Source organism: Pleurodeles waltl, chromosome 5, assembly GCF_031143425.1.
Source record: "Pleurodeles waltl isolate 20211129_DDA chromosome 5, aPleWal1.hap1.20221129, whole genome shotgun sequence".
NCBI classification, from domain to species: domain Eukaryota; kingdom Metazoa; phylum Chordata; class Amphibia; order Caudata; family Salamandridae; genus Pleurodeles; species Pleurodeles waltl.
In genome coordinates, this window is record NC_090444.1 from 717,818,710 (window position 1) to 717,844,677 (window position 25,968).

The following is a 25,968-nucleotide window of genomic DNA, read 5'->3' on the forward strand; positions in this document are numbered from 1 at the left end:
TCCCATCTCTTAGACATGAACCATCGACAAAAAGAATTTGGTCATTTTCATCAAGTTTAGTATCCTTAATGTCCGGTCGGGGTTTTGTGCAAAATTCAGTCACCTGAAGGCAGTCATGCTCGACGTCTTCCGCGTTCTCAATTTCAGCATTTTCTCCAGGAAGCAAGGTTGCTGGATTCAACGTAGTGCACCTTTTCAGCTGCACATTCGGTGAGCCCAGAATAATCGTTTCATACCTTGTGAGTATTGCTCCAGTCATGTGTTGCGTTCGGGAGCGGGTCAAAAGTATCTCAACTGAGTGAGGGACCATGACTGTTACTGGGTGTCCCATCACTATTCCTTCACTCTGAGTGAGGCTGATACCAACTGCTGCTACGGCGCGCAAACACCCTGGGAGTGCTGCTGCGACCGGATCCAAAGTAGCTGAAAAATACGCTACTGGTCTGTTTACGCCACCATGGGCTTGAGTCAAGACAGACAAAGAACATGCATCACGTTCATGGCAAAACAATGTGAAAGGCTTTGTGTAATCAGGCATACCTAAAGCTGGAGCCCTACACATGCATTCTTTCAATTCAACAAAGGCATCCATCTCATCTCCTTTCAGCTCAATTTGATCCAAAGCATCCTTCTGGGTCAGTTTCAGTAAAGGCTTCGCTAGAGTGGAGAAGTTGGGAATCCACTGGCGACAGTAGCCCACCATTCCCAAGAATTTCCTCACCTCCTTTCTCGTCTTGGGCGGACTCATCTGAAGTACACTTGTAATTCTTTCCTTCATTATCCTCCGTGACCCTTTCTCTATCTGGTGACCCAAGTATTTCACTTTCTTCTGACAGAACTGTAATTTGGAAGGAGACACCTTGTGTCCATTCCCTCCCAAATGGTTCAACAGAGCAATGGTATCGGCTGTGCAGCCACTTTCTGTCTTTGATGCAACCAGTAAGTCGTCAATGTACTGTACTAGGGTTGACTCGAATGGCAACTCTAACTCTTCCAAGTCTTTCTTTAGAACCTGATTGAATATTGACGGTGACTCAGAAAACCCTTGAGGAATTCGACGCCAACTGTATACTCTGTCTAGGAATTTGAAACAAAAGAGAAATTGGCTGTCCTCATGAAGAGGCACAGAAAAGAATGCTTGCGACAAATCGATGACTGAGAACCAATCGGCATCGCAAGGGATCTGGAACATTATCACAGCTGGATTCGGTACTACTGGGCAGCATTTGGCTATGATGTCATTTATTTTCCTCAAGTCTTCCACAAGTCGGACCTTTCCACTTGGCTTTATTAGTCCCATTATTGGTGAATTACATGGACTGCTCAACACTTCTTTCAGTACCCCCTGTTTTACAAATTCGTCAATAAGTTGGGCAACTTTCATGAGGGTGTCTTGTGGCATGTGGTATTGTGGGGTCTGGGGAAAGATTGTATTGGGCTTTACAGTCACTTTCACTGGTTCCACTCCTTTCATCAATCCCACCTCTTTCCCTGTCATGTCCCACACTTCCTTCCCGACTGTCTCCCGTAATTCAGCTGGAATTTCTTCAGTTATCATCGGGAAAAGACAAATCAGAGGATACTCTTCATCGACCGTTTCCATCTCATCCCCCTCTACACTGTCCTCTTCTTCCCCATCACTGTTCGTCTGGATTGTTATTCCTTCGTTCGAACACATGATCGAACATCCCAATTTGCACAATAGGTCTCTCCCTAACAGTGCTATTGGGCTTGAGTCACATATCACAAACTGATGTACCCCTTGATAGTTACCGATGCTGACTGGTACCGGATCTGTAATTGGGTTCGTCAGGTGCCTGTTTGCTACTCCCACCACTTGAACTGTCCTCCCTGAGAGTGGCAAATTTGGTACTTCACTACTCTTAACAGTTGAACGTGTGGCTCCCGTGTCCACCAAGAATGAAACACGATGACCCATTACTCTTCCCTCTACATACGGACCCTTTTGATCAACTTCTAAGGATGCTGCAAGCACACAATCTCCTTCCTCTTCCGAGCTTTCACTCTCCCATACATTGTTTATTCCACTCTCACTGTGTAATGGGAACTGTTGTACGGTGCCATTTGTACTCATTACCTGACCCGAGACCTGTGGAGGAACCATCACTTGCTGCTGACTCATTGGTGCCAAAGGTATTTGCATTTGCTGATTAGGTACCATGGGTAACTGCTGTTGCATCGGCTGCATTTGCGTCATCTGCATACGAGGCATCTGCATCTGCTGCGGCTGCATAGGTTGTAATCCCTGCAATTGATTTATGGTCTGAAAATTTGGGTTTGGACCTCTCATTTTCGGTCCCCTCATTGTCTGAAATGCATTGACATCATTGTTTTGCTGACCAACACCTGCACCTGCACCTGCACCTTCCTGCACCACCATCGGGCACTCGCGTTTCCAATGACCTACAATTCCGCACACGTGACACGGCATCACTTTCTTCATTGCCTGCACACCCGTCACAACAGTGTTTAAATCCGGACCATTATTCACAAAACCTCCTCTGCCTCTGCCTCTCGCCTGTGGCTGAAACGCCATGTTTCCTTGAAACTGCGGCTGCGGTTGCGGTACCTGCTGTTGGAACCCTTGCATCCCCTGCAAACCTTGCAGACCTGTCTGAGCTGCTTTAAGTTGCATCATCATCACCTTCTCTTTCAACTTCTTCTGCTTCACCTCAATCTCGTCGCTACAATATTTCGCATAATTCAAGACTTCATCAATCGGTTTCGACTGCCAACAAATCAAATGCGACTTTATCATCTGACTTATTTCTGGTCTCAGCCCTTCCACAAATCTGAACACAAAATGAAGCATATCTTTTGCCTCGATTGTTTCCGTGCCACTGTAATTCTTGAACGCCTTCAACAACCTCTCATAGTAACTATGAATCGATTCTTTTGTCTCTTGGGCAGTTCGATCAATCTTCTGCCAATCCACATTTTTCGCGGCAACCTTCGTCTTCAAATGCTCAATCACCTTATAGTACAAACTCATCACCATAGGTGATGGTGCACCCGTCTCCCTGTCTCTCTCTGGTTCACTTGTCGGCCAACCTACAGCTCTTTTGCAATCCTCCCACAAATCTGCCGGAACCACGATCTCAAAGAGAGTGTTCAGGTCTTCCCAGAGACATTTTGCAAGCTTCACAAACCTATCAGTCTGTTGATACCATTCAATCGGCTTCTCTCTCAGTTTGGGAAAATCATCCGTAAATGACTGAATGTCGCTTCTGTGCCACGGTACATGTATTAACTTTCCCCCTGCTGTCTCCCTCATTGGTAACATGGTTACTGTCTCGCTGCTTTGTGGTCTCTTCTCATTATGCTCTGTAGCACTGTCCCTCCTCTTTTCCTTTCTCTTTACCCATCTGCTTTCCCACTTGTCTAAGCACCTCCACACTTGTGCACTCTGTAGCAATTCTCTGAGGTGTGTCTTCATGCCTGCTGACCTCATGTGTTCAAAATCTGTGGTCCCAAAATCCAACCTGTAGCTTCTGCTCAAGTGTTTCATCTTGTCTATGTCAACCCCGTTTCTGTCAGCTGCTTCCTGCAAGCCCTTATGTACTTTGTTCACTTCCTTCGTAATCCTGGGACATAGATACCTCAGTTCTTCTTCCGTGTAGGATTCTAGACTATTTACACCCATAGTCCCTTCCACCAATTCTTGTGCTTCCATGTTCAACCTGACCCTATTCATATAGTCTTCTCCTTTCCCACTGGCTGAACTTTGTGTAGAATTTAAACTGTTGAACCACTGTGTCAGCTGTTGCGCATTTACCCCCATCAGTGTAGCATTCACATCGACTGCCATTGATGGTTGCGGCAACTTTTCAGTATTCGATGTTAAAGGTATTATCAGTGGGGGGCTCGACCTCACCAGTGTAGACTGAGCACATATGGGACTAAACTCCATCAAGGATCCAGATCCACTTGGCTGAGCCGCTATAGGAGTTATCCCTGGAGTGTTCTCTATGCACCTCCTCTCTGTCCCATTCTGCAGCATTGATCCCTGACTGTTCGTGCCTAAGTTAGGCTGGCTATACAGAGGTACCGGTGGACCTACAGTAATGGGTAGTGATATCGCATCTGGGTTCTGTCCATATCCCATGTTCTGAGGCATGTTCATCCCCATACTATGGGTCATCATTGCCGGCATGCCCATCTGACTCCCCGTCATCTGAGCATGAGCGTTTCCTCCCTGCATCTGCTTTTGAGGCATCATAAACTGAGTTGATTCAGCCTGTGTCATTGTTGGATTGTAACCATTCTGTACTCCCCTTACTGTTTGTTCTAGAACCATTCCTCCACTATTGTCACTGCTGTAGTACCCTGGCATCTGCGGTTGATAATTTTCTGCTGGTTTCATTATGGGCACATCTGGATATATTCTCCTAACCTGCGGTATCTGCGGGGTGAACAGTAAACTCGGGTCCTTAGATCCCGATGGCGCTCCTGAACTCTGGGTTTCACTGTTCTGTACCGATGCCGGAGGGGCAGAACTGGTACTTGGACCTTGTCCATTCTCCGCATAAGGTGGTGGACGGTCGTTCAGCAATTGCATTATTAACTCCTCATCCTCTAACTCCTCTTCTCTTCTCAATTTTTCCTCATCCTCTCTATCCTTGGAACACTTCCTGTCTGTCTTACAGGTAGCTTTCTTACCTGTCTCCTCTTCCTCCTTAGTAATTGCGGGAAACAATTTTATTCCCTGCAATACATCTGACCTCCACACCTTCTGCGCATTATCCCATCTAGCATCCGCTAGTGTCTTTTCTACCTTCCTCATCCTTGTTTCAAACTTATTCTTCTGTTGCTGTCTAGCCATTAATTCCCAGATTGCTAGAGCCTCAAACTGTGCCGGCCTTGGGGGCACCTTCATGTCGTACATCGTGAATCTCAAATTCTCTAGGATCCTTATATTGAATGTCCCATGTATCGGGAACGCTACGCTCCCATGTTTCTCTGTCAGTTTGTGCCATTGCTTTAGCCAAAGACACGGAGCTACCCCTTTTTCCTCCATTACAATGTAAGCTGGTGTACCTTCGGGCGGCGTCTCCTCTCCTACGCTCGCTTTGATGTAAGACTCCCCCTTCATCGCACTCCTAAATGCTTTAAGGAATTTCATTTTCTCGTCTTTTATTTCGCAAAGTTTGTAATCAATAGGTCACTTTTATTCCACAAAATTTGTAATCAATAGGTGACTTTAATTCCCGGAATACTCTTCGCTTGCCTTTCCCCTTCCAAACGAGCCCCACGGACTGCGTCCAATCCGTGCGCGACCCTTCTCTCCAACCAACCTATCCCAGCGCGGCTCCTAGTGACGTCACACTCACACACACTGCGGCTGACAAAGCCTTGCGGCTAGTCCTCCTTCACTCAGCTCCTCTCGTAACAACTTCTTGCATATATTGCGAGCTACCAAAAAATAAAACAGATCTGTCGGTTTACTACAGGATGGGTAACACAATCGCTTCAGGACCTTAGGGACCTTTCACTAGCCTCGGCCGCTATTCCGTCTTTCTCGGTCCCCACGTTCGCAAGCAAATCTGACCTGCAGACCTACTCTCAACTTGTCAATGATCTGTTCTAGTGCACTTAGAATCTTGTCAGAGCCCGAAGTCGAAGTTTCTTTCACACCCTAACACACGTACCGACTTGTTGACCACGCCCGATCAACCTACTAAACCGCCCAGACCACAACATGGATCAACATACTCCGGAGTCACTTGACCTCGCAGGGCCCGTCTCAACAACAACAACCACGTGGACCTTTTTATGCACGAAGCGCCACACGCACATGAAGTTCGACGACTTCCCTACTCCCACACTCGGAGCCGCACCTCCGCTATTTCTGTGAAGTTCGACGACTTCTCTACTTCTACACTCGGAGTCGCACCTCCGCTATTCTTTAAAGAAAAAAAATCCTCGCAACCTTTTCACACACCCTGCGGCAATAAGCTGTGCAAGCGCAAAACCCTAACTTCACTCATACCATCACTAGTACCGCCAACGCTGTTTCCACACCTCCGTTCTCTCCATTCGCAAGCTCCGAGATCCCGGGAAAGTCGCGGTGGACCTAGCCCATCATCATTCTGTCAATCTATTTTATCCAAGAAAAATCTAATTCAACTTCTCGAATGAGGCCTCAAAATGCGTAACCGTTAATTCAACACCATGTATTTTAATAGTACAGGGTCCCAAAAGACGAAACCGTCCTCTGCTACCATCTACTGATAGAGCGAACCGTAGTAACAATTTACCTGTGTTCGGACGCTCTTTAGGCCGATGAATCTTTTGACTAAGTGGGAACTCTCTGTACTCTTAATCGATCCGTTGCATCAGATCAATAATCAATAACGTACATAAGCAATACCTTGATCAACATAACACTTAATGATTAATCCAGAATACATTTCGGCGAACCCTGACCTTTCAGCCAGGAATAACCACACCAGTTTATTGCAAAGTTAGTGAATTTATTTCCCTATATTAACAAAGCTAGCACGATATAGATGTGTCTCAACACCAAATGATAAACATAAATGAACATTAATAGCTGTCCATAACGTCGAAACAAGTGTAATCTATGTAGCATTTGAATCACAAGGCATTCGATAATGGCAATGCAAAGCACTAATACGATAATCTGTAATGGGCTAATTGCGTACATTTAGTCAGCATAACAAGATCTCAAATTGCATCGTGCAACATGTGGAATCCTCATCTAACCTCAAATTAGAATCGGCATGTGGGACTTCATGCAAAAACAATTTAGCAACATAAATTTAGAAAACTCCTATCTAGGGATCTTATCAAAAATCAGCAGTTGGTTACCTAAAAGGAACACAATGCAATTTTACAATTTCCTTTCATATTTACCAATTACGATCAGCATACAAGGAAGTCTTCGTCTCACAGGTACAGTTTCTCGATCAGCATGGGACGGGACAAAGGGGCAGGGGTGAACGGGGCAATCGCCTCACGGCGGCAAGTTAAAACTACTACTTCATGCAAAGGGACAAATCAAAGTTAAAGTCTCTAGGGCAAGAATCATTTAAGTCTCTTTCTCTCGACTAGAGAAAGCATCAAAGTCTCTCAAAATGGCGTCGCAGCAAAGTGGGCCATAATAGCTACGAAGTCTGCAAAATGGCGGGTATCGAGCTGGTAATGGCTGATAATAGCGCAATGGCTACCTTCTTCTCGTGCACCTGGTTTTTATAGACAACAGTTCGAATCCAGTAGGGTCTCCATTGGAGGGTTCATAGGTTAGCTTCAAATTGTCCAATCAAAAACGACAGTTCTCAAGCTTTTACTTAAGCATACATTATCCTTGGAGATGGGTACGCAAATCGCAACATTGTCTCCCAATTAGCTCACTTTCAGAGCCTCCATTGTCCGCACCTGCAAGTCGACCTTGAATTAAAGAGAAAATATGCCAGGCTGGCACGAAACTTTAAGATAAGCATGTGAACAGTTTCTGTGGAAAAGTACAACTTCAAGCAGAAATACACGTTTAATAGCACATTGGAAAAATACGAACATCTAAACCGTGAGACCAGGCCACTAGGCCAAAGCCTCCTCTAAAGTAATGCTAAGCTAACGTAGTTCAAACAAGCAAATCGTAGCATACGTTTATGATTATGTCGGATTAGTGCAATTCTAATACACCACGTTATATAAAGCACGCTTATAATGTTGGCAAACTACTCTGAGGGCACATTTTGTCCCCGTACAATCTTTATTAGTTCGGTTAATGTCACACATGATTATTTCACACTACGTTTATGCGTTAATAAATCAAAACTTTCATTTTCTGCTTCATCAACACGTATGGAAGCCCTGATGGGAAATGTTGGTGCTGAATATTGTACATATAGCAGATCTTTTCCTAAGTGCCTAATGCAAGTTTACCAGTCCTGTCGATACACCTTAATACTGTCCATTGATCTTAAGGCGGTTCTGCTGAGAATTGCTGGTACTCCCTGGTATGGATATGACTGTACTGCTGATGTGCTGGCACTTCCCATGTAAAAGTATGGTCACTGTGCTGAAAAATGCTAGTACTGCCCCTTAAAAGTAAAACGCTCTTTAGAGAAAGCTGACAGGGCCCTTTACTAGTAAACCAGTCCTAGTGAGAAGTGCTAGTAATACAACATTAAACCTATACCAGCAATAAACTGGAAGTAACTTGATGGTTTCCTGGAGCACTTTTAACTTTGACAACCAACCAGCTTACTAACACCATGACATGTTAGCCCCATTTTTGCCCGCCCTCCCCAACTACTCCCACCTACGCAACTGTGAGTTCCTATCATAATTTATTCACATTTCTCGCATTAGGTCTATGTCAAGGGTTTTACTTTCCAATGATTCGTGATAATGGCGTTTTAGGCCACGTTGGACACTTTTTGAGTAGAGAGAACATTCTGGGGGTTATTGTAACTTTGGAGGAGTGTTAATCCGTCCCAAAAGTGACGGTAAAGTGACGGATATACCACCAGCCGTATTACGAGTTCCATAGGATATAATGGACTCGTAATACGGCTAGTGGTAAATCCGTCACTTTTCCGTCACTTTTGGGACGGATTAACACCTCCTCCAAAGTTAGAATAACCCCCTCTGTGCCTAGAGCAGGATTGGCTGCTTATGATGTTTGGAGTCACCAGTAAGTCCCCTGGATCCCCTGACCAAGAATAACTTTCATTGCATGTTTCTTCCCATAACTGTTCTCTGTGCTCTCTTTTAGCTGCTGTGGCTGGGACTGAATGTTTACCTATTTATCGATACCTTCCGGTGGTTTGAGCAGGAAGATGCATACGTGTACACACGTGTCATGCTGGGCGTAAGGAACTTGAAATATTGCTTACTTTTGCATTAAATGCTCATTTTGTTAGCCTCTTCTAATCACTTTTGTACGTTCTTTTTCTCCACAGTCAACTTTGGCGTGGGCAAGAGCGTCTGCCATATGCCTGAATTTCAATTGCTTGCTGATTCTACTGCCGGTGTGTCGAAACCTTATGTCCTTCCTCAGAGGCACAAGTTCGGCAAGTAAAATGTTCTTGTCTGTTTTTAACTGTCGGAAGATTAAGTGGTCTACAAAACATGATAAAAAAAAATCCCAGGTATATTTTAAGAAGTGTCAAGTGGGGCAGGGTTTGTAGCTTTGAGAAGGCCTATGTGGAACTAAGGGTCAGATGTATCAAACTTTTTTGCAATTTCAAATGGTGCGAATATCAAAATTCGGCCGTTTGCGAATGAAAAAATGCCTTTCACGATGTATGAAAGGCATTCGCAGTACAATTTTAAGGAATCGCTAAAATAACTATTCCTTAAAATTGCGACACCATTTAGAGAGTCGCAAACTGTGATTCTCTAAGAAGGAAATCGTAAATAAGGAATTCCTATTTGCGATTTCCAAAGCATATGTATCAAGCATTTCCTAAATGCGAATTGGGCATTTAGGAAATGCAAATACCACAAACTCAAGTTTGGTGGTAGGCATGTGCAATTTTTAAAAATGCATTATAAATGCATTTTTAAAAATGACATGTAGCACACACATGTCCGCAAATATTGTTTTGGGGGGCATCAGAGGGGACCCTGGGGTTTGTATTAACTAATTTGCGAATTCCTAACTGGAATTCGCAAATTGGGAAATGCAAAACCATTCGCACCTATGACTCTACAGGACTATATGGATGAATGGAGTCGCATTCTCTAATTGCGATTCGGTAATAGCGATTGCGAATTTTAAGAAATCGCTATTACCGAATCGCAAATTTCATTCATCCCATTTTGCATTTCTTAAATAGCAATTTCTTAAAATTCGCTATTTAAGAAATGCAAAACAAATCTTTGATACATCTGGCCCTAAATGTTTTGATAGAATAAAGAGTTTGAAAAGAGATACATAGGCTTTTACATTAAGGGCACTAGTCCAAATCTTGCCTGTTTCTACAATGTTCAAAATGAATTCCTTTGTGTCTGTTCCCTTGGTGACTGATGTGAAGAAAAATCCATCTTTTGCCAGCTTACACTCATGATTTTTAAACTCTGGGCATCCGTTTTTAGGACCTGTGGTAGTGCAGCTGTTGCCAAACAATTTAGACTTAACTAGAGAAGAGCTTAGGCACCTCCCACGTGTTGGAAGAGAGGAATACATGTTTTGATGTGGGCAGGAGTTATGTGCTTTCGCAAAAAATTACTGTACTCCACGCAGCTGTGCATTTTTTTTTTATTTAAGCTCGAACTATCACGGGCACACACGTGACATTGGAATGCTATTAAAGTGTGTTAGATAGCTAGATCATTTATATTTTTTTCTCTGGCAGCAGCACAGATGGGAGGAGTGCAGTCATAAACCTACATGGATTTTTGGGTCTGGCTTGAACAGTGTAACTGTCGCCTGACTTTTTAACCTACACCAATATTATTCTATAGTTCTTTGCTTCAACACAAATTCATTTCTGTTCCCATGGTATTTACTTGTAATACATCACATTACCATAAAGCATTCCTTTAAAGTCAGGCCTATTGGCATTGCCAATGCTAGTTTTACGTTTTAAAGGCTTTGGCCTGATAAGAATATCTACGGCCATGTCTGTTCTGTTTAAATGAACAGCTATTTGTATTTAAAACTGCAACTCTATAGAATCAACTGTCAGTGGACAGGTTATACCATTCCTACAGGCTGAGAACTCATGATACTTGAACAAATATTCAGATATACAGTAGGAAATATAAGTGTTGGCCTGGCTAACACTTCCTTTAAATCAGACCTAATGCGAACATGAACAGAAATACCATTATTACCGTAAAGCATCGCAGTTTATATTGTTTAGCGTTAAAAAAATGGGTCGAGTTTATCTAGGGTGAGTGTGTATAAATCCATCGCCACAAAAAGATCTGTATTAATTTTCTTCAGGATTGAATTCAGTTGGGGTTAACATACTTTCAGCAAATTATTATCACTGACCAATTGGAAAGCGACTTTACTGTTAATCAACACAAATAGCAATGTAGCGCTGATGTCCGTCCTGTTCAGGGAGTGAAATCCATCCCTGGATTTCCCTGCTTGGGGTCGCTATGTGACGCATTGCGATCCCAGTAGGGAAATCACATAATGACCCCAATGCCCACATTAGAAAACTCCTAGCCCATTAGGGCCATTGATCATTTGTTTTACTGAAACGCTCTCAAGTACCAGCATGGCCCCACCATCGCAGACATCTCACCAGAACCCAGTGCTGATTCAGTATGTCATGATGCCAGAAGAAAAGCAGTAGGCTGCGCAGTGCCAGTGGGAAATACCAGTCCCTTAGCAAAGAGTAGTGGTCAGGGTACCCAGGACAGGGATCAACCAGTTAAATATGCAAAAGTCACATGTCCTGACAACTTTCAGGTTTGACATGGACACCTTAAACTACATCCTGTCTGTCATTAGAGATGCGCCGGAGCCAATCATTGCGATACAGACGGCCATACTCACTGTCACATTTGTTGCAGTGGTGCATTTTCATGCAATTACATACAATGGGCATGGCATACTGGATGGCGACCCTTTGAAAAATACTGAACTAGGTCATTAATGTCCTACTGATTTTAGTTTACCACTGTGTCATATTTCCAAACCACTTTCCTTCAAATAAATGCAGCGACAACAGCATTTGCTTCCATTGCGAGTTTTACCCATGTGCTAGGCACTATATATTGCTCTTAGGCACCATTGGTTGCTTCTATGGTTAGAGTGCAAGTTCACTGCAAAAAGAAAGCACAGCACACCATCAATAAATGGATGGTCTGTGATGCAGACCCGTGCCATAAAAATAGGCAAAACTCCTTGAATCCGGGGAGCTATGATATGTAATGCCCTCTATCCAAGCTTATGACACAAACTACATGCACTTCAGCAAAAATATGCAAATCAAACATTTCTTGCGTGTATAAAACTAAACCCGCACCGTGGCACATGGAAGACCTGGTTGGAATCCAACTTCTCGTTCATAAACTGTACCTTTTCTAATTGAACCTTATTGCGCTGAAGTATTTTCAAGGCGATGAATTGTGCTCGGCATTGAGCTTAATCAATAATAGTAGATTCCAACGTACAATCTTTGACTCCATGATCCTCTCGAACTGCTGCTTACCATGCCCCTTGGAGGCAAATCACACACTCAAGACAGATGCTTAGTGAGGCTAGTTTGAACCCTCTTCTCAAAGCATAATGATGAGCTTTAGGGCCCTGAAAAATAGTTTGATGAATGTCATGTGATGAAACACATTATTAGCAAAAGCAATGTACGTGTCAGTGGTCCAGTGTCTCAGAAGCAACATATTTTTTAAGTCGGAATTGACCAGCATAACCTTAATGCACCATAGTAGCAGAAAATATGTAGGTCCAAACATGTACTGCTATACCTCCATCCCCTGTGTCTAGGTAGTTCCATACTACTAATCTTAACTGGCTCATCCCATGGATCTACATTCCTACCATTGCCACAACCCCAATAGCTCCTTTTCCCTTAACCCTTATGCTACCTTGATCCTACATTTTGTGGGTGATTCCCTGATATTCTGGGGAATTGTACTGTATAGACCTATAGCATCCTTGCCAGGATCCAGGACATCTGGGAAGAACAAGATAATGAGTAGAAGGAGGATAAGACCATGGAGGTCATTGTGTTGTATGTTGCAGTACAATCCTGCCATCTGTGACACAGTCATTTCCTTTCTTTTCAGTAACCTGGACAAACTGGTGATGGCTGTGTCTGTTGCTGCTTGCCCTTTTGCCAAATGGCAACTGTTAGAACTGACAGCCTTAGGGTGGTCATCCCCAAACTTTTTGCCTGCCTCTCTCCACTTTTGTGACACTGTTTTTGCTGGTTTTAGGACTCTGTGCACCTTACAACTTCTAACTGGTGCTAAAGTGCATATGCTCTCTCCCTTAAATATGGTAACATTGGTTCATCCCCAATTGGCATATCTGATTTACTTATGAGTCCCTAGTAAAGCGCACTACATGTGCCCAGGGTCAGTTATTTAAATCCTAGTAGTGGGTCTGCATCACTGGTTGTGCCACCCACATAAGTAGCCCCTTAACCATGCCTCAGACCTGCTGTTGCACGGCCTGTGTTTGCAGTTTCACTGCCACTTCGACTTGGCATTTAAAAGTACTTGCCAAGGCTTTAACTCTCCTTTTTCTACATATAAGTCACCCCTAAGGTAGGCCCTATGTTACCCATAGGGCAGGATGCTGTGTAGATAAAAGGGAGACATGTACATATGTGTTTTATATGTCCTAGTAGTGAAAAACTCCTAAATTTGTTTTCCACTACTGTGAGGCCTGCTCCTTCAATAGACTAGCATTAGGACTGCCCTCATAAACTTTTTGAGTGGTAGATTCTGATCTGAAAGGGGTAGCCAGGTCATATTTAGTATGGCCAGAATGGTAATAGAAAATCCTGCTAATTGGTGAGGTTGGATTTTATATTACTGTTTTAGAAATGCCACTTTTAGAAAGAGAGCATTTCTCTGAACTTAAAATCCATCTGTACCTTATAGCCTGTCTCCAATCAACGTCTGGGCTGGGCTTGTTGACAGCTCCCTTGTGCATTTCACCCAGACAACCACAAACACAGGACCCTCAGTCACACCTGCACTCATCTGCATATTGAATGGGTCTTCTTAGGCTGGAATGGTGGAGGGCTTGACACTTACATTTCAAAGTCCAGTGGCCTGCCCTCACACAACGGACTGCCAAATCCCCTACTGGGACCCTGGCAGACAGGACTGAACTGAAAGGGGAACTTGTGCACTTCAAAACCGCTCTTTCAAGTCTCCCTCGCACAAAGGCATTTTGGGTATATAAACTGGGTCTCTGACCTCACCAACTCAGACACTTCTGGATCTACACCTGCATCCTGTCAAGACGAATTGCCTGCCTGCCCAAAGGACTCATCTGGACTGCTTTGCTGAGAAGGACTGCTGCCCTGCTGTTGCCTTGCTGCCCTGCTGGCCTCTGACTTTGCTGAGAAGGGCTTTGCTTTCCCCAAAAGTGCTCTCCAAGGGCTTGGATTGAGCTTGCCTCCTGTTTTCTGAAGTCCCAGGCCCAAAAAGACTTCATCTCTTTAGTAAACTCCTTGTGCGTCAAAGATCGACGCACCAACTGCTGAAATTGATGTAAAGCCTGCATTGCGACAGAGAAATCACCACACAGCCGACCGGAATGATGCAGCCCCGACTTCCCGACTGGAAATTCGACGCAGCGCCTGTCTTGCGGTGGAAAATTCAATGCATTGCCTACCGAATCGACGTAGCACCTGTGCCTTTCTATCCAGCGCATCAAGGATTTTCCCCGCATCGTCCCTGGGTGTCAAAATATCTTCACACAGCAGTGAGGAACCAAGACTGCATGCTGAAAAATGACACAACCCGTTGCAGAATGGAAAGAAACAACACATCTTCTGGGTTGCATCGTAAAAAATTCAAAGCAACACCCAATTTTTTCACACATCTCCTTCTGTGCGGTCTCCGTGCATTATTTTTGACGCATACGAGGTACTGTGTGCAACAAAGAGACAACTGTTTATTTCTAAGGATTAAGACTCTTTTAAACCTTTTAAAAGTGATATTCCAACTTGTGCTTATTGGATCTTTGTCGTTTTGACCTAATTTTATTCAGCTATATATTTTCTATTTTTCTAAACCTGTTTGGTGTTTTCACTGTGTTACAGTAAGATTTATTGCACAAATACTCTACACATTGCCTTCAAACTTAAGCCTGACTGCTCAGTGCCAAGCTACCAGGGTGTGGGCAATGGATAATATGGATTGTGTGTGACTTACCCTGACAAGGATTGTGGTCCCGACTTGTGTATATCTCTGCCAACTAGAGGCCAGATTTCTAACAGTAACTCACTGCAAAACTAGATCTTATGACTCTGTTCACAAAGACAAAAGAGGGTAGACCCATGAAACCACTGCCCTGCATGGTGGTGTTAGGCAGATCTGGCCTTCTCCCACCCATTATGATGTTCCCCAGATTCCAGACAGCACGTCTGCAACCGCATGAAAACAGCGTGCACTGTTCATTGTGTTTGCAACCAGGTGTACCCATCCTTCCTCCAGGGTGGCCATTGTTCTGACTAGCTGCTGTAGTAACTTTTCTACAAGTGATCACTGCAGCATGCTAAAAGGCACAACCTAGTTATCCACCATTTCTGGATAGTGCCAGCTCGTCAATGTACTCTTCTTATGGATAATGGGGACTATATTATTTGGCTGTAGCTGAATGACGATAATTGCGGATGCTATGAGGTGGTCTCTGAGGTAGTTTCTTTGGTGGGTCCAAGTGTAATGGTTGCAGGTGGATGGTGAGTGGAGGGTGCCTGATTCCCATGGAGACTTAAAATTGAGGGCCACCAGCAGAGGGATGTGATGCTTAGTGTGTTGTAATAGTTTTAAAATGTTGATAATGCACCATCATGCTCTTAACGAGGCCATGGTTTTAACATGAAATTCAGATGAAGCCACATGACCGAGAACGTGAGGTTATGGTAGTTCAGACAAATAAAACCACGTGACACCCGTCTGTCAGTAAAGTTCCACCATGGGCCCCCAGATGCTCTCATATCTATGATCACGCATTGACCTAAATGAAATGTACATCTACCTCGCTGTTTCCATCAGGTACTTACATCCTGTTTGCCTGCCTCCCTTGACCCTTACCAGATCCCAAAAGTCAAAATTCATCATAACCTTTCCCCAGAGAACTTTCAATGAAGAAGAAATCTAAATGCAACAGAGATGGACAATTTGTCACAAATGGTGGATATATTTTATGTCTTATAAAGTCTAATTTAGCCCATTACGTATTTGTTTTTTACGTACCATAGTTGGATAAATGCGTTCTCGAACATGTAGACATATTTGTAAGAAACAAAAACCGACTTAAACTACAAAATATACAGTACCGGCTAAGGTATTTTCAGTGTGTGCTAACTAATTTGGTTCTTTACTTTTCACACGCCTTAAACAGCTAGACATCTCGTGTGAAGTTAATGAATGGATAGAAGGTATTTATATTGCGTATAATATGCATCACATAACAATAATATTGCATCTACTACAAACCCACTACATCACAATCTACGTTTAAGTGTTGTCGATTTAGTGGATGCATTATTGTAAGAAAATTTGTATTCATAATGTGAACTAAACGCCTTTGCCAACCTAAAACTGTAACAATATTTCATTCCCTTGTCATGTCTACCCCAGGCTACTGAAGTATCTCTTTTCTGTCTATAACTCTCCACATAGGCCACTCGCTAGTTTCAGTGAATGACAAGCATTGGCAAAGACATCCGGTCTATTATTTAGGTGCCAACGCATGGAAACACAGGCATGCAGAAATGCGCACGCATCATTTCTATTGTGTGTCTTTGCATCCTATCTCTTTCTGTGCTACGCCTTTCTTTCTCCTGTTTCTTGCACCCAAAAGCTGTACCAAGCTGTTGTTTGTTGTTTTTTTTATTCCCCAAGCTTTATGTGCTGGGGCAGCACAGCAAACCCGGGGAATAAAAAATGGGACACATGCATAGAATCTGTTTTTTCCCTCTTTTTAACATCTTGTATGTTACTATTCTTAATCAATCGCTGCTTTGATTTGCCTATTTTATTTGTAATGGTTTTAAGTAATCATACAATAAATTCTAATTCTTACAAGGGAACAGGACGAAGTAGGTCTCATAGAGTCACAGCAACAGCACACGATCATTTTTATTTTAGACAAGTTTTATTATTTTAATAATAAAGCAACACAATATTGTAAAACAGCGAGGTATAATTGAAAACAGTACAGATGCATATGTCCACATTCTGACGCTTGTGTATGTATAACCCTTTTCTTATTAAATAGTGTATTCTATGAAGACAGTTTTCTGTTGAATCTTGGTCTCTTCTGCATGGAAGAGCTATAGAAAGAATAGAGAATATGAGGTGGTGGAAACAGACCAAAGGGTTAAAGGGGAGAAGAGAAAAAGAGGGAAGGAGGAGCCTTAACAACTTTTCTGAGTAAAATTCCCCGCATTAGGTTCAAGATTAATTACTTTTTTGTACATACATGTCTAGTTTGAACCATAGCATTTTTTGTTGAATGTAGAGTTGCGTAAGATGTTGGCTGCACTTCTGGTGAAGCAAACCTACGCCCACCGTGTGCGGTATAATGTATGGTCGTAGTTTTTCCATTCAGAAAGTATCGTTTAAATACCCAGAGAGTGCAATGTATCAATAAGGAAGCAGTCCCATGTGGATAGTAAGCTTAGCGTATTTGAGTCTGTTGAGGCATGTCTGCCTAAGGCGACTACAGTTTGTGAAAAGGGCAATTGGACTTTATAAATAGACAATAGTGTGTTTTCAACATCTTTCCAGAAGGATTTAATGTGTTTGCAATAAAATAATAGGTTATCCAAGTCACCTATAGGGTGATTGCAGTGCCAACAAGCAGCCGAAGACAAAGGACCCTATTTGTTGAAGTGCCCAGGAGTCCAGAACGTCCTATATGCCAGCCATAATTTGCATTGTAGGATTGGGGAGGGACATTTTATACTTTAGCATGGAGCTCTATATGTTCGTCCAGTTTGATGTTGGGATGGAGTCAACATTATATTTGATACATGAGGAGTTCCATGTCTTTTGTATTTTGTCTGTTAGTGCTAGTGAGTTTTTTTAGTATGTCATAAATTGTAGTGACTGTGTGTTTCTTAGAAATTAATATTTGACGGAAATCTAAACAATCCACCTTTTGTGGTTTATTATTATTTATTGCCCATTAGTGCTATTTTAAGAATGAGAAAGTTATAAAAGTCAGTCAATTGGTTGAAGGCTGAATTTAGAAGCTAGCATAGCAAGTGGTATATGGTTATCAGTTTGAATAATATCCTTCACATATAAAATACCTGCAGAGGGCCAGTTTTCCCAGAAGGTCAGGGTCTGATCCAATTTGATTTCTGAATTAAACCATAATGATGGGAATGTTGAACCTTTGATTTTATGAGAAAATAATTTGTTTAGGTTTTTAATGGCAGAGATTGTGTCCCTAAGAACCTCTTATGAAGGTGGGACCTTAATCTGTTTAGTAGTTAGAGTATTAGTAAGCGAGAGGGGTTGAACCAAATTAGATTCACTATCCACCCATGCAGAGCGATTAGGTCAGGATGGATTCAACCACCAGATGGTAGCTCTTACTAGAAAAGCAGACTGGTAATTATTAAGTTGTGAAAATGCATAGCTCCTTGTTGTTTATTTTGTTGTAATTTACCGAGGGCTATTTTCTCATTCTGGCGTTCCAACATAAAGGTTGATAGTATGTTATTGATTAAGGTATGAAATGAGATGGAGAGGCTGAACCTGAATTTGTCAGAGATATGCCCATTGAATTTAATGTATGCTGAGGGCAGATATATTGCCATGGCCATTTGGGTAAAGCGCCAACCCAAATTGACCCAAATTAAATTTCTCTAGAGTAGATTTTAAGAATGTCCATGAAAACATATCAAAGGTCTTCTCCGCATTTAAGGCCATAGCCATAGCAGGGGAGTACAGTTGTTTAACTCTTTCAAGGTTGTTATTGTCTGTGGCCATCCATCCATTCACACAGCCTGCTTGTGATGGGTGCATGAGAGATGGTAGGACTATCAGACAGAACAGCTGTTTGGTTTGCTAAAGTCATCTTGGGGAATTTCAGATAGTTGACATAGGAATGCTTTCTGCTCGTTGATTGCCATTAGGTTTGTGGTTTGTAACTCACACTTTCTGGCTTTCCATTTGCTGGCTTTATTTGCTTTAGGCTGTCCAGGTTCAGTTTGTCCTTCCCATTCCCTAAATTGGGTTTTCTGTATTTTTCCATGAACTAGCTTTCTTTAAACATGCCTTCAAATCTTGCTGCTAGCTTGTCACATTTGCTGTGCATTCACAGACTGAGGTCAAATGTCAGGTGGTGTCTTCCAAGGACTTTTGTTTACTTTTCTTTCTCTGACTTTAATGTGAGAGGATTTATGTGACAATCTTGCTGGATACTGGGGGTAGGAAAGAGTTTTTTGTAGCAAACGCCAACATTTAAATGAACTGTGTAAGTATTTCAGAATATATCAGTATTATGAACGCACAAATGAAGCACATTTTTGTTATTTCCGAAATGTGTTGGAAATAAATACTTTAATATGATCAAAATGAATTATTAAACTAGGTGAGGCAATTTCCATACATTTTTGTCTGTTCACTGTATAGTTTTATTAGAAAAACTGTATGTCTGTGCTAATGTAATGGTCATTTCAATTGAAAATGTGTTGTCTGTAATGGTAGTGTGCTACCACTCCATGAGTACTCCACTGTACACCACTCCACACAATTCTTTACCCTCCACACCACCTCACTCTACTCTGCACCACTCCACAACACTGCACTCTGCACAACTCTACTCTACGAACCTGCACTCCTCACCACTTCAAGCTACGCCTCTCTACTCTACCCTGTGTCACTCTACTCTATGCCAATGCGCTCTTCACCACACTACTCTACACCACTGCACCTTTCACCACTGCACTCTATACAATTCTAGTCTAGGCTAGACAATCTACTGTACACAACTCCACTGTATGCCACTGTACTCTACACCACTCTGAAACACTGCACTTGTTAGATCTGACAGCCTTAGGATGGTCATCCCGTAACTTTTTGCCTGCCTCCTTTCACTTTTCTGATACTGTTTTTGCTGGTTCTCTGGAATCTGCAAACTTTACCACTGCTAACCAGTGCTAAAGTGGATATGCTCTCTCCCTTAAACATGGTAACATTGGTTCTTTCCCAATTGGTATATTTGATTTACTTATAAGTCCCTAGTAAAGTGCACTATGTGTGCCCAGGGCCTATACATTAAATGCTACTAATGGGCCTGCAGCACTGATTGTGCCCCTTAATCATGTCTCAGGCCTGCCATTCCAAGGCCAGTGCGTGCAGTTTCACTGCCACTTCGACTTGACAGTTAAAAGTACTTGCCAAGCCTTAAACACTCCTTTTTCAACATATAATTCACCCCTAAGGTAGGCCCTAGGTAACCCATAGGGCAGGGTGCAATGTAGGTAAAAGGCAGGACATATATATATGTGTTTTTTATATGTCTTGGTAGTGAAAAACTCCTAAATTCGTATTCCACTACTGAGAGGCCTGCTCCTTTCAAAGACTAGCATTAGGACTGCCCTCATATACTTTTTGAGTGGTAGATTCTGATCTGAAAGGCGTAAACAAGACATATTTAGTATGGCCAGAATGGTAATAGAAAACCCTATTAGTGAGATTGGCTTTAATATTACTATTTTAGAAATGCCACTTTTAGAAATTGAGCATTTCTCTGTACTTAAACCATCTGTGCCTTACAGTCTGTCTCCAATCATTGTCTGGTCTGTGCTGGTTGATTGCTTCCTTGGGCACGCCACCCAGGCAACCACAAACACAGGACACATCTGCATTTATCTGCATACTGAATAGGTCTTCCTGGGCTAGAAGGGTGGAGGCTCTGACACTTACATTTCAAAGGCCATTGGCCTGCCCTGACACAATGGACTGATAATCCCCCCACTGGGACCCTGGAAGACCGGACTGGACTGAAAGTGGAACTTGTGCACTTTAAAACCATTCTTTGACATCTCCCCCACTTCAAAGGTATTTTGGGGTATATAAGCCAGGTCTCTGACCCCACCAACTCAGATACTTCTGGACCTGCACCTTCACCCTATCAGAGGAGCTGCCTGACTGCCCAAAGGACTCATCTGGACTGCTTTGCTGAGAAGGACTGCTGCCCGGTAGTTGCCCTGCTGCTCTGCAGGCCTCTGACTTTGCTGGAAGGACTCTGCCTTCCCCAAAAGTTCTCTCCAAGGGCTTGGATGGAGCTTGCCTCCTGTTTTTGAAGTCTCAGGGCCAACAAAGACTTCACCTCTTCAATAAATTCCTTGTGTGGCGAAAATCAACAGAACGCCTGCAGAAATCAATGCGCAATCTGCATTGCGGCAGGGAAATCACCTCACAGCTGACCGGAATGACGCAGCCTTGACTTCCCGACTGGAAATTGAATGCAGCGCCTGCCTTGCGATGGAAAATTCAACACGTTGCCTACCAGATCGAGGCAGCGCCTGTTTTTTTTTCCAGCGTATCAAGGATTTTCAGCGCATCGTGCCTGGGCGTCAAAATATCTCCGCATCGTAGTAAGGAACCAACACTGCGTGCTGAAAAACAACGCAAACCCCTTGCAGCGTGGAAACACCTTATTTTTCCACGCATCTCCTCTTCTGCAGTGACCGTGCGTCATTATTTTTGACGCTTACCAGGTACTGTGTGTAACAAAGAGACAACTGTTTACTTCTAAGGACTGAGACTTTTAAACCTTTTAAAAGTGATATTTAAATTTGTGCTTCTTGGATCTTTGTCGTTTTGACCTTACTTTATTCAGATACATATTATATGTTTTCTGAATCTGTGTGGCGTATTTTTGTGGCGCTTTCACTATGTTACTGTATGATTTATTGCACAAATACTTTTCACATTCCCTTCTAAGTTAAGCCTGACTTCTCAGTGCCAAGCTACCAGAGCTGTCACCGCTGTCCATGCCACTCTACACCACTGCACCCTGACACTCTACTCTTCAATATTGCACTCTCTGCTACTGAACTCTACCCACTCTACACTACTCCACTCTATGCCACTGCAGTCAATACCACTGCTCTCTATCTACTCTGCAACACTCTACATTTCTCTGCTCTGCACTACTCTACATCACTGCACTCTATTCCACTGAACTCTACTCTAAACTCTATGCCATTGTACTCTGTCACTCAACTCTGCTCTGTGCCACTGCCCTCTGCTTCACTCAACTCTACCACACTCCACTCTGTGCCACTCTACTCTACGCCACCGTACTGTACGCCACTGCACTATACGCTGTGCCACTCTATTCTGCACCACCCTACTCTGCACCAAACCACTCTGCACCACTCCAATCTGCACCATCCAACTCTAAGCCACTCCAATCTGTGACACTCCACTGTGCACCACTTCACTCTACTATGCACCACTCTACTGTACCTCACTGTATTCTACGACTCTGCATTGTATGCCACTGAATTTAATACCACTGAACACAGTGACACTGCACCCTATGCCACTATACACTACAACACTGTACGCCAATGCACTCTACACCAGTCCACTATACTCTATGCCACTCCAGTGTATGCTACTCTACATGACTCCAAACTATGCCACTCCAATACATGACACTCTCTGCCACTCCACTCTACAACACTCTACATTACTCTTCGCCATTCCACTCTAAGGCAATCCATGCCACTCTCCTCTATGCCACTAACTTTTAGCTATGTTGAACAGCAGCCGGGCTGGTGAACAGCATGTTGGCGTGCTATCTTCTGGGTAGTCTGCATGACAGTAGCACCTAGTGTGGGTTTACAGACACTATTGTCCTCCTAAGTAGATGAGATAATGTGTTCCTAAAGATGAGAATCAACATGGAAATTCAAAAATAAGGTCTATAAATAGGGAAGAAAACACTGACTAAAAAAGTGAGTTTGATACAAGTAAATTAGAGAAAACCATGAAGCGTTATTAAAATATGAAAACGTAATACATAAGACAAAAATTAAAGCTTGGCTAGCTGTATACATCAGTCATAAGGCATAGAAATAATTTGCTACAAAATCTTTTAGCAACTTAAATTTATGCAGCAATTAGCAGAATATGGAAATAAACTAAGTCCAGAGTGTGCAACAAATTGACAGAAAATCTGGCAGCATCCCTAGTAGAGACCAAGAAAGACCTGGCTTAGCCCCCTAATTGAAGATCTTTTATAATGATTTTCACCATAGAAAGCAATGAAAAATGCACAGTCAGCATTGGATGAGCAAATGTGTCATTCTAACTACGAATCAGAATTCAACATTATAAAACATGATGTGATTGCACCACGCTTACACTATCTTCTAAAGTGAATATATTAAACTCTTTTTTGAACTAATGTGATCAGACATACCATAACAAATGTGTTACAATCAACAAAGGAAAAACTAAAGCCCATATTTATACTTTTTGGTGCAAAACTGCGCTAATGCAGTTTTGCATCAAAAAGTTTACCGTTGGCTTGCGGCATTCCAAAGCACCAGCCGGGTGGCACATTTATAGAATGACGCAAGCTGACACTAAGCTTGGGCTACCGTCAGAAAAAAATACGTTAGCCGGGTGGAGGTAGCGGTAGTGGTGAAGGGGGTTTTGTATCAAAAAATGGCGTAAGGCTGGTTAGAGCCAAAAAAATGGCGTTAACCAGCTTAGTGCCATTTCCTGACGCACAACCATCCATAACATATGACTCCTGTCTTATAAAAGACAGGAGTCAAACCCACCACCCCAATGGCCAGCACAGGGGACCAGTGTCCCCTGGGAACGACCACTGCATCAAGTGCCATGTAGGGGGCCCATTTCAGGGCCCCCAAAGGCACTTAAAAAACTTTTTAAAAGTTTTCAAAATACTTACCTCTACTTACCCTACTTACCTGGGACGGGGTCCCCCATCCTGTGGTGTCCCTCTGGTGTGGGTGCGCCATTTTTGCAAGAAGGGATAAATATGGCACTACAGGCTTAGAGTAAATTTTAGACGGAATGCCTACCTTGCATCTCATTGACGCAAGGTGGGTTCACGCATCCAAAAAATTACGATAACTCCAATATTTTGACGCTAGACTGGTCTAGCGTCAAAATTTAAATATGGAGTTAAGTTTGCGCCATTTTTGCGTCTAAAAATGATGCACAAACGGTGCAAACAAAGTATAAATATCTCCCTAATTGTTGAACTGTCTTCAGCGAGCAGGCGGGAAGAGCCTTGAAAGTAAGGAAAGGCTTCCTCTGGAGTTATTCGAGGACAAGATCTTTTTACAAAACAGGCAGTGTTTCGTTTTGCCAAGTGTGGTGTCAATCGAGAACTATAAATACACAATGAATATTAGAAAGACAGCAGCCAGGTTTTACAAAATTGAGTTGAGGCCTAATTGAGGCCTAGCTAAGCGAAGACCAGAAAACACACACATATACATTCTAGCATTTTTGTTACAATTACAACAGATTCATATTAACAGGTGCAAATGATTCAACCAGAAAAAACTCCCACACTAGTCTCACACAAAGACTGGACTCAAATTGTAACTGAGGTCTCGGCTCACTTCTATTCTCAGGCCTAGTAAGCATTGCGCTTTTCCCTGTTTCCACCATTCCTCGTGAACCTAACAGTTGGTAAAATAGCGAAAATTAGACTATATAGTAGGAAAGGCCCCAAAACTTCCCATCCTGTTCTGTTTTGCCTCCACTTGCATGGAGTGTCCAGAGTCCGTAGTTGTCTTTGTAAAGTGGGGGGAAAGGAATCTATGATCAATGCAGGTAGGTGAGCACCAACCAACGGGGCTATGTCCATATTCTCTTGATGTATTTTCGGACACCGTGCTTTCACTCAACATTTCTTCCCTGTCTGGTGAGTGCCATCATCATTGTCAATTATTCTGCCTATGTGATATGCTGCTTGTTCTGAACCTTGTTCTTGTTATGCATTTTCCATCTCACTTTATCCCCTCATTTTCCCTTCACTGTTGTAGGACTTGTGTTTTGCTGAGTGGTGTGGCTTTTCCCGGTCTTCAGTCCAGACTAATGCTGCTTCCTTTGACGTAAATAAATGTGACTGTCTGTAATTTGGCCCCCTGAGCTTATCAGGGTATAACAGTATGCATTTCAGGCTTTGTTCCTTTAGTTGTCTTTTATTGTGTCAGAAGATTTACATAGCGTTTGAGCTCTTTGTGTGTTAAATGGGAATATGTCAATCCTTGCACCCTCTAATTGTGCTGTGATCTTGACTTTGAAGCAGAGCCTCGAGATTCCTGAAATTGAGGAGGCTGACTATTATCGCTTAGGTTAGAGTGACCAGCTTTTACTGACGGTTTTGAGGTGCCTCTGGGTTTGAGGGCTCAAATATATACTTTTCCATGAACAAATCAGCTGAGGGCCCTGATATCTTTCTGAAAAACTGTAATGACGATGAGACGGAGAGTGAGATAAATATCTCTTTCTTTATTGACTTTTCTCCTCGAATGCCTCAACCGTCGTTCTCACCGTTTTTCCCTCCCCCCAACATTCCAAAAGCCGTGCACAGCGTCAGCCACGTGCACAGACATAATGCAAATGACAACATTATGGCCCTCATTACAACATTGGCGGTAAAAGCCGCTTACCACCGTGCAGAAGACCGCCAACATACTGCCGCGGAATTCCGCCACAGCCATTATGACCCACTGCTCGGAATCCGCCAAAATTCAGACACCCACACAAGTCCGCCACACCAAAGGTAAGTGGTAAACTGGCGAAAACAAAACCTCCACCGTCACGCCAACAGAAATACGCCCACACTATCACGACACACTAATCCACGCGTCGGTCTTTCAACCGCGGTATTCCATTGGCGGTACACACCGCCGCTCTCACAATACACACACACACATACAAAACACAGTCACATTGGACAATTCGCAATACACACACCTGATACACATACACACACCACTCCACATACACTCAATACAATATAAAACACACACCCACATCACGCACAAACCCCTACGACCAAAAATCCCGAACGAAGTCCAGAGAGAGACACCACAAACAACTACCAAGCATCCACAGGCACACAATACCATCACCCACAGAACTTCCACGCACCTCAAACAACACACCACTAAATATCACCCCACCCATCACCACACACACCAACCGACACATCACCCACACCACCCCATGGCACGGCAAAGACACCCCAGGTTCTCGGAGGAGGACCTCAGGGTCATGGTGGAGGAAATC

General features: G+C 43.1%; 1 protein-coding gene across 1 annotated transcript in view; it reads left to right on the forward strand.

Annotated features, from left to right (window-relative positions):
* The window catches only part of NOX3 (NADPH oxidase 3), a 543,543-nt gene that overhangs the window by 81,604 nt on the left and 435,971 nt on the right, over positions 1-25,968 (forward strand). Inside the window, exons 2-3 of the mRNA XM_069234670.1 lie at positions 8,765-8,860; positions 8,952-9,062. Coding sequence (XP_069090771.1) covers positions 8,765-8,860; positions 8,952-9,062 — 207 coding nt within the window. The remainder of the gene's footprint in view (positions 1-8,764; positions 8,861-8,951; positions 9,063-25,968) is intronic.